General features: G+C 36.8%; 2 protein-coding genes across 3 annotated transcripts; one reads left to right on the forward strand and one right to left on the reverse strand.

Annotated features, from left to right (window-relative positions):
• Positions 1-1045: 1045 nt before the first annotated feature.
• Positions 1046-5109, forward strand: LOC137710364 (heparanase-like protein 1). The gene is made up of 10 exons (XM_068449318.1): positions 1046-1363; positions 2127-2405; positions 2523-2559; positions 2713-2896; positions 3016-3164; positions 3248-3481; positions 3567-3756; positions 3901-4026; positions 4128-4227; positions 4329-5109. Exons 2-10 carry the CDS (start codon positions 2178-2180, stop codon positions 4719-4721), a joined length of 1641 nt encoding a protein of 546 aa, XP_068305419.1. The 5' UTR covers positions 1046-1363; positions 2127-2177; the 3' UTR covers positions 4722-5109.
• Positions 5110-5940: 831 nt separating this feature from the next.
• LOC137711123 (SNAP25 homologous protein SNAP33-like) lies at positions 5941-9312 on the reverse strand. 2 transcript variants are annotated; one of them, XM_068450330.1, is made up of 6 exons: positions 8797-9075; positions 7878-8387; positions 7320-7413; positions 7070-7194; positions 6829-6926; positions 5941-6699 (listed from the first exon to the last, which is right to left on the reverse strand). In XM_068450330.1, the coding sequence occupies exons 2-6, from the start codon at positions 8280-8282 to the stop codon at positions 6600-6602; spliced, it is 822 nt and encodes a 273-aa protein (XP_068306431.1). In that variant the 5' UTR covers positions 8283-8387; positions 8797-9075; the 3' UTR covers positions 5941-6599. The 2 variants fall into 2 exon arrangements, with proteins under 2 accessions (XP_068306431.1, XP_068306430.1); XM_068450329.1 differs by lacking the exon at positions 8797-9075 and adding an exon at positions 9095-9312 and having other exon boundaries at positions 5943-6699.
• Between the last annotated feature and the right edge of the window lie 5814 nt (positions 9313-15126).

Raw genomic sequence — 15126 nt, forward strand, 5'->3', positions numbered from 1 at the left:
TTATTTTCACACACTTCTTTTACTTTCTCAAACAATAAACAGTAGGCATGATGAAATACGAGTGTGTGAGAAATTAAAACGCGTAAGAGTTTATCATTTTCTTAAATCAACATAAAGATAGAGCATTTCTAATTACATTTAGCATAAAAACACTTCTAGAAAAGCACGTGTCAAATGCTTAATCCTCACAAAGCACTCCCAAGCACTTTTCGAAGAAGCGCTTAGATTTTTATTAAAAATTTTCAATGTGCTTTCTACTAAAATGCTTAATTTCGAAATTACCGAGTATCGGTCAACTTCACATATTCAATGACCCACTGAAGGAGTCATGTTGAGGCATCCATGCTGAAGCACAAAAGTTTCTCTTCAACCAAAAGGCTAATCATAACAAGACACGTGTCAACATCAGAAGAAGGTTCCTAGAGTTTTACATCGATCGCGGACAGAAGCCAGAAACTCTCCCTAACTATAGAGGAGATCATTCTCCTACAATTAGAACTCACCAATGAGATTATGCTTAAACCATTGTATTATGTAAACCCTTCACTAATAATAAGAACTCATCTTGCGTTTGTTTTCTATCTCTATCTCTTACATATCATCTTCATTAGGTGACCAGAATAACCTCGCAAATATCACAAACTTGAAACTTTACGCTGTTTCAAAATCTCACTAATTTTATGCATCAACAAATCCCAAAATAACCTAACTTGGATCAAACACATCAAAATCATAAAAACTTAAAAACATTCCCTAAAACAAAAGCAAAAACCTTTATTCTAGGAGGAGAACATTTTGTGGTGGCATTACTTACGGGTAAAGTTTACGCTTCTCAAGAAAAATTAAAAAAATTAAAAAATTAAAAAGGAAAAAGAAAAACTACCTTCCAGAATATCTGCTAATAAACAAAGATAAGCTCAACAGACTGAGAGGAGTATCTGCCAATAAAAATTGCACGCAAATCCAACCAAAACTCTCACTTTCACCTCTAATTAGTATTTAGTAATTAATTATCGTTAACTCTGTACGATCATAACCTTTCCTCTAAATTATACGTAACTCTTGATCTACACCCATCATCTAATCTCTGTATTCTTTGTCTTTTTGCCGACTGTACACAGCGACAGTGTGCCATGGCATCACATGATATGAACAGTTCGTATGCAGCTTAATCTAAGACTTTTAGCTGAATTCCAATTATCCAAGACGGACCCATCTCATCCAACGAAGTTTCCATGTCCTTGAATCGGCTGCCAACAACTCCGAGTGGGGACAGGGATAGCTCGTTTGATTAGCTGCAAAGCATCACAGAATTGATGTGCTTTTGCTTCCAGCTCCAGCTTCATCAATGGCGTCGTTGATGGTAAATTTTCAATCTTTGAGCTTGATTTTGACAAGGGTTTGCCTTGTTATGATCAAATATTAGTTCTTCACATGCTGGTTGTCCTTGAAATCTGAACTCTCCAAGGAAAAGCTGCTTTTTTAGGTTTTGTTTGTGATAATTCTCAATAGGGTTGAATTTTGTCGGTGAAATGCCCTTCTTCTTCATGTGTGTGTGTGTGTGTGTGTGTGTGTGTTTGTGTATCAGTGCCTCGATGTAATAGCTTGAATTTGAGATCTGAATTTGGTAATCGATTCCCTTCTCTTCACCTAATGCAACTTTCAAATGTTGGTGCGTTGCTTTTGCAGCAGTTAACAACAATTAATCCGAATAAAAGTTCATTTATGGCAATGCAACCATTGTCAAGCATATATTTACCATCCACTAGTTTGAATTGGCTTTGGTAGTGTTCTGATTCACGAGTTAATGTATATACACAAGAAATTGGAACTACCAGTGAACTAACTGTCACTGGATCTTCCTCAGAACCCAAAATCTCTTTTTACGAGAAAACAGGAATGTATAAACTACCTTTACTTTCTCGTCCGAAAGATGATGCCTTTCTTTCTCTTTTGCAGTTTTCGATGATACTTTTTTGCTTACAATGATATTTTTCTATCAGAAGTTTTTGCTTCTGGGATTTTTAAGATATATAGCAGCGGAGAATCATGTATTTTAGGAACATGTCAAGTGGTGGCATGACACAATCTCTGCTTCTCAAAGGTTTATCTTTCTCCTGTTGCAGTTAATTTAAATTGGCTGAGCTGGTGGCGAGACTGCTGTGACTGAATTTCCAATGGAATTCCGTCTCTCCTTCGTCCTCTTTCTGGTTTCTCTCCCTGCAATTTTAGCTCAAGATTTTGGGAAAACTAACAATGTTGAAAATGTTAAGGTTGTGGTTAACGGCATTTTAGCTGTTGCACGAGTTGACAATAACTTTATCTGTGCCACTATTGATTGGTGGAACCATGAAAAGTGTGACTACGGCCAGTGTCCATGGGGAGATGCATCCGCATTAAATTTGGTAAACAGTCGGAGATACCTCTGTATGGTTTTTTTTTTCTATTTTCCCTGCATGTCAAATAGTAAGAAAGGCAGTTTGAAGTTAAACTAAAACTTAATGTTGTTTGCTTTTCTCCAGAACTTATCTCATCCTTTGCTAGCCAAGTCAATCCAAGGTTTGTCTGTTCGTGTTAATAAGTTCGCATCCTTGACAGAATACTAGTTTTTGAATTAGACTTTCACGTCAGTTAGAACAGATAGAGTCTTCTAGTTATATTTGTTAGAATAACATTTTGTTGAATTACTCTTCTATACTGGTGGTTTGATAGCTTTCAATCAGTTGAGAATCAGAATTGGAGGTTCCTTGGAAGACCAACTGTTGTACGATGTTGGAAATTTGAAATATCCTTGCCATCCTTTCAGAAAGATGAAAGGTGGCTTGTTCGGTTTTTCTAGAGGATGTTTAACCATGAGTAGATGGGATGAGCTGAACCAATTTTTCAGCAAAACAAGGTAAGATTCAAGTTATCAACCTCCACCACAACCAGCCAAATATTTGAAGACAAGAAAAGCCGGGTCTTCTTCCGTGCTTACTTGTGGTCTTATCTGTGATTTTTATCTTGCCTTTTTAGGTCCATCGTCACATTTAGCTTGAATGCACTGTTGGGGAGGCACCACAAAGGCGGGGGAGTTTGGGTAGGAGACTGGGACTCTAGCAATGCTTATGATTTTATTAAGTACACCGTCTCAAAGAGATACCAGATAGATTCATGGGAATTTGGTATGAAACTATAGACAAATCTTGTTTTATTCCCCATCGTTCCGTGTTTTGCTTCACTTAAGCTTTTGTTTATTTTGCTGTAGGAAATGAGCTCAGTGGTAGTGGTGTTGAAGCTAGTGTTGGAGCTGGACAATACGGAAGAGATTTGATCAAGCTTAAACGCATCATCAACCATCTGTACAATGAGTCCGTTGCTAAACCTGCACTTATGGCGCCTGGAGGATTCTTTGACCAATCGTGGTTTGCCAGGCTTCTTCAGGTTTCTGGTTCTGGCACAGTCGATATCATCTCTCAGCATCTCTACAATTTGGGTGCAGGTAAATTAGCGTGTTAAACTTTTAATAAATGTGCAGTTTATAATTGTATAATATATGCTTAGACTGTATTTTGTTCTATTGTCAGGTGTTGATCCCATGTTGGTGAAAAAAATATTGGATCCCCATTACCTCGACCGTGCATATGGGTCATTCCATGATCTTGAACAAACTGTGAAAAAGAACGGTCCTTGGGCTTCTATATGGGTTGGTGAATCTGGAGGGGCCTATAACAGCGGTGGTCGTAATGTGTCTGACACATATGTGAACAGCTTTTGGTAATAATCTTGATTGCCACATTACTTGCAACATCGTGTCTTTGCCATTGCAAGCTTTTGATTGCAGAAAGGAGCTATTCGCCTTTGGTGACTGTAATTTTGTTTAATCAACTAACCAGAATAAATATTACATATGAACTTTAGGTACTTGGATCAGCTCGGAATGTCTGCGAAGTACAATACCAGAGTATATTGCAGGCAGTCTCTAGTTGGCGGGAACTACGGTCTTCTCAACAGAACCTCATTTGTTCCTAACCCAGATTACTACAGGTAAAGCATAGGCGGGAGTATTGAAGAAGGATTTTCTTTTACTTGATACAATAGAGCCCTGAAGTTTGTTTTCTCTGATTTGTTTTCTGAATACTGAACAGTGCACTTCTATGGCATCGGCTTATGGGACGAGGAGTTCTTAGTGCCGACAACAATGGTTCAGCAGATTTACGCACTTATGCCCATTGTACAAGAGGAAGAGTAAGTCCTAGCAGCATTTCAACTTCTACATAATACATAACAAGTGAATACATTGATCTTATTCTTAGTAGTTTATGATTATTTTCACGGTATTGTTGCAGGCGGGTATAACTCTGCTCCTTATCAATCTAAGCAATGAGACTAATTTCATTGTTAATATTGAAAATGTTTTGGACACCGATTTGGGTGCTCAAGCAAGAAACGCTGGCAAAGAGAGTAATTTCAAGCGCGGCCTGAAGAGAACGGTGTCATGGGTTGGACGCAAAGCATTAGACGAAGCAATTTACAGAGAAGAATACCATTTGACACCGAAAGATGGGGACGTCAAAAGCAAAACCATGGTTCACAACGGAGCTCCATTGGAGATTACCAAGGACGGAAACATCCCAGAATTGGAACCCTCTCGTGTTGACATGAAAGCTCCGTTAAGAATCTCCCCGTTGTCCATCAAGTTCGTGGTGTTACCTTTCTTTGATGCGCAAGCATGTCTATGATTTTTGTGTACTCAACCAAACCATTACTTATATTTGGTTGTTAGGTAGCATACACCTAAAAATTGCAGGAATTTGGGGGCCAATGGAAATTGTAAATTTTGTGCAATAAAACAGGGGCGGTGTTATAGGCCCACCTATGTTTACCTTTCACGCACCTCCAGTCAATTTTTGTCATGTGATCATCTGCAATTCATTTGATCCGAATGGCGAAGATTGTGAGGAGTGAGCGGAAGGTAAAACCCGCCAAAGATTTCATATTCTCAGCACGTATTTCATGTGGAAGAATAAGGGAAATAAAGTCTCTGTAAAAAGTGATGTTTTGTATTCTTAATCTTGTATTCTTTCCTATTCAATTCGTGAGTTTCTAATAAGTTACTTGTGTTCATAATGTTCTGTTTTAATTATGTTTTATTATTGTTGCATCATTGGAATACTCTAATTCATGAGAAGTGGAATTCGAACCTAAGTGCAAAAGGCAGGTGAATTGTTGTACCGAATAACTCAGGATGATAGTCAAAAGGTATTTTAGCTAAAATTGTGTGAGATTGGTGTAACTATTCACTTTGGCCATTAAGATTTTGAAAGTTGATAGAAGTGGGTCCACCGTTATTCATTTTGGTCCTTCAATTAATGGAGATTTTCACGGAATGACCAAAATGATTGACGGTTAACTAACTCAGTATCACTTCTATCAATTTTCAATCTCAAGGATCAAAGTGAAGAGTTATGTCAATCTTAGAAATTATTTTAGCTAAAAGCTTAGTCTAAATTACTCAAATGAGGATCCTCTCCGAATCCTCTTTGTGAGGATCCAGGGGAACCTTTAATAGTGTCTGTTTGTCATAAATCGTACTGTCAGTTTTCATAAAGTATTATTTGTGTTTAATTTTAAATATAAAATTTAAAATGATTTCTGATAGCACGATATATGATGAATGGATATGATTAGAGAATTTCTAAGATTCTCACAAAGAAGATTCGAAAACGATCTCATTCAAATTACTCTAAATCGAAATTACCATAAACGACCGAAAGGACAAGAAGTCCCTCTCCGAGCCGTCTCATCTCTCTTCAGCCTTTTGCGACGGCAAGACCCAGCCGGACGTAGCTAAAAGGCAAGCCGTCGTGTACAAGCTCTACCCCACAAAGATGACCAGCATCATGACCTCAAACTCAAAGCCACCAACTCGTGACACGTGTAAAGTTACATAAATTACTCACGAGAGATTTTTTTAGTGTTACCGGAACACGAGTAATATATAAAAACACGTGGTATATTACTCATGTTTCAGTCACAATAAAAATTTCTCTTTATTCAGAATACCATTACAATAACATTTTATTAATTCATAATCAGCTAGAAAACCGTTGTATCGATGTAAAATTAGCTTGGAATACTACTACAGTAACATCGTATTAATTCATAATTAGCTTAGAAATTTGTTGTATTGATGTCTAATTAGCTTGAAATACCGCTACAGCGAGCCAGCAACGTCCCATTGCAAAGTGCTTCCATTCCATAAGAAACCTCTCATATTTGCTTGCTTGCTTGGTGTAGCCCCCAACTTCTGTTTGTTTTACTTTGCAAGGTCATTACTTTGTGTAGCTCTTGAATTATATGCAGAAAGCAAGATAAAGGCATCTTAAAGGAAAATGTCTCGTTTTATCAATTAATCTTCCAACTCGCGTTCGACGAACAAAGTTTTATACAAAATCCAGATACTTGAAAGTGTGTACATCCAGATCAATGAATGGGGGGAGAAAAGAATTAGGGGTATGAGACGGAGCCGCAAATACAATCCGAAAGAATGAGGAGTACGGGGAGGGAGACGCAAATACAATCTGGTCTGTCCAGGAAAGCATCTACAACCCTGCATTTTACTTTCCGAGCAAGCGACGACCACGTAGATTTGCATCTCCAATACGGCTGTTTAACACATCAGCATCATCGTAGAGATGGTCAATAGATCTGCTTTGCCTGCACGTATTACAGAAGTAACTAGTTACACATAGTTCTACATCAGCATCATGAGCAAATAAACGTTAAAGGTATAGAATGATTGGAAAAATGCAGGCACGCCCGTGTATCGGAATCATTATAACGTACCTCTCAATTTCAGACCCCATATCAATGGCCATACCCTTCAGCTCTCCCAACAGATCACTTAAATCGGACAATCCATCATCTTGCTTTGACTTCTCAACCTGTTTAAGACAAAAGGTTAGACATCCAGAAGATTTGAGGAAGAACAAAGCATTTCATATGGCAAGCAAACAAAACTGGTTAATATCCTCTCTTGTTTTCTACAGATACAATTATTAGTAACAAGTTAATGACAAATACAAACCTCGACTTTCTGTAGGGTGCTGGTTGGTCCATCAGGTAATGTTCGTGGATTAGATCTTCCCTTGGGTTCTGGTCTCAGTCCCAACTTCTCCCTCTCCTCCTGGCTGCCCATTCTGACTGCATGGTCTGCATTTTCCAATTTTTGAAATGAAAATTTTATTATTTTCCAACGCAAACTGACAACATTATTACTTTTTCCACGAACATAATGGAGCATATAAGTCAAGGACAAAAAAAGAAAGAAAATTAACCTCCTGTAATGAGAGGGCCACGTATTGGGCGAGTCCTCTTTGGCTTCCAAGTCTTAGAGAAGATGCCCCCAAGACTTCCCAGAAGCTTTTCACCCTGAAATTAGCAAGTTCAATTGTTCAGTTTGCTGAAGAAGATCATCGTATATCCCAAAAGAAACAGTAACAAAACGCTAGGAGTTTTTGAAAGCCGACTGCAAATCTAAAAGAAGCATAATTCTTAGTGAAGAGAAGAGAGAAGGAAGCGATTGTTCACAAACAAGGCAAAAAAGTCTGCATAAGATATAATGAAACTCTCTCCAGGAGGAGCCAGGGGTTTGGAATGGAGAAGTTCTGACAGAAATCAAGACCAAAAGGACAAACAGACATATTACAAACACAAAACAGACAATACATGTACGAACAAGGTCACTTGCAATAACAAAATTTCACAGAACACAAAAACGATGAACTCCAATGGTTCACCATAAAACTATAAGGACATAATACTTTCATGTCCAATCCTTTTATATGCACTTATTCTTGATGTATCAAGTACATATTTTTAATTTGATAACATACCCGAGTAAGATCCTGATCGATGTCTGCAGCAACCATGTGGGTCCTAGTGATTTGTTCGCCTTGCTGATGCAACATGACCAAAGTCTTGGTAGCATCCTCCCTCATTTCTTCAGCGATCTTCAAGCAGCCGTGGACTGCTTTTGTAGTCTCCTCAGCCTTGTACACTGCATAGTTCTCCAACTCCTCCACTGATTGATTCTGTACTCCTCCTGTGTCACGGAAATCATTCTTGTATTTGTTCCTCTCAGTCAAAATAGTCTTGTATGCATAGGAAGAAGACTTCTCCTGTCCTCGCTGTCCAACTGGTGCATCTTCAAAAGGGTTTGAGTCAGAGGACGCCGGATGTACAGGATTCAGTGTGATATGTTTAGCAGCCTTCAAAGGAGACTTCTTTAAACCAAACATTTTCGATGGAAAAAATGTGCACACTTTACTTGGGCCGCGTTGAAGATCTTAGAAGAACTAAAAAAATATGGTACTTAGAAATCTACACAGAGATCAACAGCAATCCTGGAAAAGCAAACAAGAACAATATGTGAGATAACAAAAGCATCGGTGCAAACAGAGAAGGGGTCAATTTCGAAGAAATACACTAGAGCATTATCATTGCAAAACTTCACAGAGAAGAAACAACACAATTGAATGATGAGGACCAAATCAAGCAACACAAACTTGTACAGAAAACATACAGAAATTGAAAAGTTGCCCAATTCCTAAATTCATACAATCTTTTAATATGAAAAATCGAAAAAATAAAACGAGATCAGACCTAAAACAATAGCATCTACAATATTCAATCACAAATCCAACAACCCCATTTGCTTAATTTGGTTGCCAAGAAAATACAAGAGAAAGAATCAAATTCCAACTTCATCATATGGGTATCCCAGAAAAATAAACAATTTCTGGTTGACTTGACCTTGTTCATTACTCAAACAACCCCAAACTTCACAAACAAAAGAACACAAAATTCCATTTTCCTTGCGTTTTCCTCCATTTCTCAGCAACCAAACAAGAAAATCAAAAAACCCATGTAGATAATTTCAGAACTGGGAATTTGAAATTAAAAGTAGAGAAGTCGACCGTTAGATAACGACAAGAAAAGGGACAAAAACAGAGAAGCTACAGGACAACCCATGTGAAAAAAAAAAGTAGAAAATAATAGAAAAGCAGAAGCAGAATCCAAGAAATCGTTTGAAAGTGAAGGATTTGGGTACCTGAGAAATCGCGGCAACTGTCTCGCAGAGAGGAAAAGTTTGACGCTCCGCACGAAAGGCCAGATCTTTTGAGAGAGAGAGAGAGAGAGAGAGAGAGAGAGAGAGAGAGGAAAGAGAGATTTTAAAGAGTGGGGAAAGAGGGAAAGGGAAGTATTCAAAGGTAAAGACTTGGTAAGACGCGGAGTCGCAAATCGTAGGCTTTGAAGATGGAAACTGGCGAGAAACTGTAATTTCCGGTGATCTGGGGATGTAAAACGCAGTGTTTTGGTGATTTGTGTGTGTGTGTGTGTGTGTTTTTTTTTTTTTTCTTTCCTTACTATCCTCTTTTAATTAATTACTTTTGCATCTCAATTATATTTTCTAGATGATCCAAGTTGAACAAATCAAATTATTCTTAAATGGATGACTTGGACCACTTCTTTGAGTTTTTGTAATTAAATGCCCTTTGGCAAGGTGGTACTATCCTTTGCAATTACTGCAAGGATGGTGATATTCACACACTTGTACCTTTTACATATTTTTCAGTTTTTGATCCCTGAGTTAAATGAATTGAAGAAAATCAAAGTATCTAAATTAATAAAAAGTGTATGGATAACACCACCCATACTAAAAATCTTTTAAGATATGTCCATATGTTTGTTAGTGTGTTCACTCCTTTACATTCAAATTAATTATTTTTTCCTTCATGATTTAGAATGTTTCCTTAACATCAATGTAATTTTCATAAAATGAGTTCATCCTTGTTATGAAGTAACAACAACTACTACCACTAACGCATACTTTGTAGCGTTTCACTAGTATAGTGATTTGGTGGTATTTATCTCCATATACAAGTAAAAGGTCTTAGATTCAATTTTTTTTTTTCTAATAAATTTGATATCCAATTATGATTGATACATTGTGTAGCAATACACATTTATTTCTCCCAATATTATTGTATAAAGAAAACTATTTAATTGAAAACAATAATTTCATGCATAGACAAAGATTATTTGTGGTGTTATTAACTAATAACTTTGCTTCACATAATATTTATCCTTTTTTGCATGGAGGCCTTTCATAATTTATGCTTATATTTTGTTTTTGTTAACTTTTTTTTTCTTGCAAGCGATAGTTTTAGTGGATTAAATTGTTAGTTATTAGGGGGGGAGGGGATCGGTGAGGATAGAACATGCATCATGGTGTATAGACATAATTACTTTCTGTTACCACACTAAACCGCCATTTGTGTTCTTGCTAACCTTTTCATTATTAACAAAATTGGAAGCGGCATGCAACTATCCAAGTTACAGAAGAACATGGAAGAAGAAGAAGATGAAGGTTTAGAAAGAAATGAAAGCTTGAATTGATATCTTCTAAGTTGAACAGATTACAAAAAAAAATAAAAAATGAGAGAGAGTTTACAAACACAACTAACTCTATATCCTTCTAACAACTCTTCTAATAACTTTTATCAGCTAGACCAATCTACATCATTCAATTATAAATAATCTTCACCATTCATCTGTTAATATTCATTTGGGCAAGGATGTACCACAAGAAGAAAAATGGAAAAATAATGGAGGCAAGAAATGGAGCCAATGCGCAGGATATTTAATTCCAGTACCATAAGAAAGATAGAAGGACTTCTACTTCCAATTGTCGACTTTCAGAATACTTGTACAACTTTTATATTTTAGTTTTTGGCCCCAAAAAAACCTTCTAATTAATTAGGTGAAAAGTCACCATCCGTTATATCCCTTTCCCTTGTACCATATGAGAAGGGCCGGCTTTTTTGATAAAGAAATATATCTATATATTTCTATTTATATACATATATATATATATATATATAATATTTTGAATCCAAGGAAAAAATCACATTCTAGAAAATCTTTTATATATATATATATATATTATATAATATTTTGACCAAGGAAAAAATCACCTTCTAGAAAATCTTATATATATATATATATATTATATAATATTTTGACCAAGTAAAAAATCACCTTCTAGAAAATCTTTTCATCATGCATTTTGGCTCGGTTCGGTTGGCTTGACCTTACTCATTTCCCAAAGTCCATTTTCTCAGCAACCAAACAGTGGACAATTTTTTTAGACTTTCAAATCAATAATTTATGAAGCAACTTCGCGGAAGACTTCAATGTCAACATCTACAAATTAAATTCTTAAGCCTTAAGATTTTTGTACTTTAGACACAATGAGGGTTCCATATTGTCCACGGCAAACAAGGGTAAAACAATAAGAGCACTTCAGCGACCGGTTATCACCAACCGCTGCTAAAACTCGGTAGACCTTTCATGGCAGCCTATTTTCTTGGAGCTACATAATAATTTCGGTACAAAGAGAGAAAAAAAAAAAAAAAAAAAAAAAAAAAAAAACCTAAAAAGACCATGTTTTTAGACCATACCTCCCAACAACCCTCGGTTCGACAGCTCCCCACAACAAGCCATAAGAGAGAGAGCAGTGAGAGATGACGCTGGAATATTAACCATGTAATACGGGGAATGCTACTACCTTCGTCCCTTTTTTTATATCACAGAAACAAGATTATACGTTTCAGATGTGTTCTCTCACGGGTAACTGAAACATACATTACAAATCTAAACATCAATACCTGTGCTTCTAACTCAGTAATTCTGTGTAACGATGCTTGCTCGATGCAAGCACGGCGCTTACACACTTCTTCAAGCAAACCTGTCATTCGGTATATCTGAACAGACTGAACTCAGCCATTTCTTGAGCTAGATCCTCCGCTTCTTCGTTTGCCTTCAACTTTTCCTCTTTCAGTTCTTCCTAACAACCATAAGTAATGTAAGATTTAGAAGTATGATTAACTTATATAACCTCAAAACTCGGAAAGACAGTACGGATTGAATTCGCACCCGAAAGCTTGAAGTACAATTTATGCAACCAGTCAGATAGATTTTCTAATAAAGGCTGTCAAAATCGTCTTAATGATGCCCCCCTGGGTATACATACCTTTAATTGCTTCACAAGAACTTCGTAATCTTCTATCTGCCGCGACATCTTCTCTACCTTCTTTATTAAATCTGCATCTGGTGTGACTACGTACCATTGCCAGTTTGGAAAAGAGTGGGGCCAATCTTCTCCATACGTGCTTTAGAAAGCTCATCAAAATATTACCACATCAGTGCGAAGAAAAAGTTCTTTTTAGATGAATTTGGAAAGATGAACTGTGTTTTACGGTGATAATATTCGTTATTATACTTGACCAAATGAGGTGTATAAGTTAGGGTTTGAGACCAATTCTTAGTGAAAATGCAAGTGAAACTTAGAAAAGCATTTGAAGTGCTTCCTGCAAAAAGCACGATACTTTCAATCATTTTAAAAACACTTTCAAACGAGTCCTTAATCAGTAAAGAATGAAGTAATTGTAACAGGATACCCCATTTCGTCTGACAAGGCGAGCTTTCCCTCTAGTTCACCCAACAAGGACTCAGAGTCGAGTTGATCACTGTTCGTCTCAAGCTAATTTTTTCAACTCTCTGACAGAATATCGTAGTATTTGTCTCCGATGTGTATCAAGCTTCCTCCTAAGTTCCTTATTTTCATTTCGAAAAATTCAGCAGTTTTCTTTCCATCCCAAACATTGAACAGCTCAAGATCTTGAATTAACAAACTCATCCTAGTATTTTCTTCAGCAGTTTCTTCTTCCGGTATTTTCTTAGCTTCAAAGCAGCTATATGCTCCAACGCCGATATCTCTTCATACTCTCTATTTCACATCTTGAATTAGCATGTCTTTTTTATTGCTTTAGCTAAGTATTGGGTTAAGGTTGACAAAGAATAATTTGGTTTTTTATTTTTTTATTTATTTTTTTTATACAAAGCGTGACTGAGGTGGGAAAATGGAAATAAAATTTAAATGTAAATTTTGAGGGACTATAATTTTCCAAATAAAATCCTAGTTTCAACAGAGGAATTCAAATATAAAGTCTCGAGTGTAGGAGTATACGTTCTTAATTACTTGATTATAAGCTTCGTAAGTTGTGAATTCCATAGTCTTTTGAACTGAGCTGGGCATAATGGTAAGTTAATATCTCTGGTTTGATTTCCATTTGCCTCAACATGATTTCTTTTTGCAAAAAATTACGAACAGATTTATTGAAAAAGAAGAAGAAGAAGAAGAAGGTATTTCTAAGTACTCTTTGAAACAAACTGATTCAAGACACAAAGCTTCTCTCCCTTTCGGTGAGAGTTTTTCTCTCGTGGTGAGAGTGCTTCTCACTTTGTGTGCCCCTCCTTGCTTGCTTCGTTCAGCCGCCGGCCCTACCAGTGGCCAGGGTCGGCGGCAACCCCTTGTTCTTCTTCTTTCCCTCTTTTCTTCTTTTCCTCCCCTACCGTCTGTTTCCGGCCTTTTTTCTCTTCTTCTTGCCTCTGATCTATCTGATCTTAGTCCTCCATCCGAAAATTCTCAACTCCAACCATCTTTTTTTCTCTTCCCTTGCTGGTTTTCCACTTCCATGACACTTTTCAACCCATTTTCTACCTCTCCCTAATGGTTCCAACCTCTCTCGATCTCACAATTTCCCAAATCTGCAACTTTTTGCCTTTTACCGCGTGTCGGGGCTTTCTAGGAAGGTATGTAAAGCTCCAACTCGGTGGTCACACCACCACTTTCCATCTATGTGCTGTTGTCGGCATTGTTACTCGTGGGATGTTTTTCCCACGGTTTCATTTACTTGGTGGTTGCGGAATTGAGTTTTGTGGCTTGATGGAGGAGGGTGTAATCTTCATCTTTTCCGATTTGGAAGCTTTGTTTGGTGGGATCATCGGAGACTGCAAGAGGCGATGGTTCGTGGTGACGGTGTTGACGTCTTCTGTGTACCTGCTAGGGTTTTTTTTTTCTCAGCTTTATGTTTGTTTGCATCGGCTCAAACTTTGGGTTGGATCTTTTCGCTTTGGGGTCCATATTTTAGTTTTGGGTTTTATTTGTAATTGGATCCCATTTATAAACATTTGCTTTATTAGTAATGAAATTTTACCTTTGTGCCCAAAAAAAAACAAACTAATTCAAATTTATTTTCCCATTAGCCATAATAAGAGAGAATTATTCAATATAACTGAGATATATCATTTTACTAATATATCTCTCATCATTTGATGCTTTGAACCAAAGATTATCGTATTAAATTATGTAATAATCTCATTAGGCCTGGTCCACATTTAAATCAACCTTTTAAAACCTAGTTTAGGTGTTGAGTCCTTACATGACGCTATGAATTCAAATTTCATCGGTGACTAATCTAATAAAATTTATCGTTTGATAAAAAAAAAATCCAATTGACTTTGTTTAAAAGTTGACTCAAACGTGCTGACCAAGACAAAAGGTAATATTCTTGCTTGGATTTGAGAAAGCCCACTAATATGATGAGTGTGAGTGATGACTTAGCTGTTACATCTATAATTAGGACTGTTAGGACGGAAAGAGATCCTCTTCGGATCTCTTCTTCCAAAACCACCAAATCAAGTGATTCGAGTCTTTGATTTAGTGGTTTTGGAGAAAGAGATCCAGAGATGATCTCTTTCATGTTAGGACAACTAGGTGTTGACACGTGGGCAGTTTCCCAATTAAGGTATATTATTTTCTTACACATTTTTCTCATTGGACACAAGAAATTTTTTAATGTGTTAAAAATACAGTTTGGTACACTAGGAGTTATAATACAAGCATACAAGCAGTTGGAAGTGTTCTTGCATGCTGAAAAAATCTCTCCTTCGACAAACCAATTTTCATGTTTGGAATAGGTCTTTGCCCTCTACGGCAGAAAAAGTTTATCACTTTGATTGAACTGAAACTGGTTGTGATTGTAATCACTTTATTTATGCATTATCCTTTTCAATAAAAAAATAAAATAAAAAACTTAATACCGCCTTTTTTGTCTTAAGAGCGTAAATCACTTCTCGTAATATTATCATTATGTGTGTCTGCTTTCTTGACAACGCACTACCAACTGCCAGCTATCAGAGCAAGTGAAAGTGAAACAACCACTTCTGAGTTCTACA

Source organism: Pyrus communis, chromosome 12 (genome assembly GCF_963583255.1).
Source record: "Pyrus communis chromosome 12, drPyrComm1.1, whole genome shotgun sequence".
Taxonomy (NCBI): domain Eukaryota; kingdom Viridiplantae; phylum Streptophyta; class Magnoliopsida; order Rosales; family Rosaceae; genus Pyrus; species Pyrus communis.

What these genes read in the sequence shown, in the direction of transcription:
- LOC137710364 (XM_068449318.1), top strand. Translation starts at nt 2,178, where the DNA reads ATGGAATTCCGTCTCTCCTTCGTCCTCTTTCTGGTTTCTCTCCCTGCA. An exon ending in GCTAGCCAAGTCAATCCAAG is followed by an intron (nt 2,560 to 2,712) that starts GTTTGTCTGTTC and finishes GTGGTTTGATAG; the next exon opens with CTTTCAATCAGTTGAGAATC. An exon ending in CAATTTTTCAGCAAAACAAG is followed by an intron (nt 2,897 to 3,015) that starts GTAAGATTCAAG and finishes TTGCCTTTTTAG; the next exon opens with GTCCATCGTCACATTTAGCT.
- LOC137711123 (XM_068450330.1), bottom strand. Translation starts at nt 8,282, where the DNA reads ATGTTTGGTTTAAAGAAGTCTCCTTTGAAGGCTGCTAAACATATCACA. An exon ending in TCGATCAGGATCTTACTCGG is followed by an intron (nt 7,414 to 7,877) that starts GTATGTTATCAA and finishes TGCTAATTTCAG; the next exon opens with GGTGAAAAGCTTCTGGGAAG. An exon ending in TGGCCCTCTCATTACAGGAG is followed by an intron (nt 7,195 to 7,319) that starts GTTAATTTTCTT and finishes TGGAAAATGCAG; the next exon opens with ACCATGCAGTCAGAATGGGC.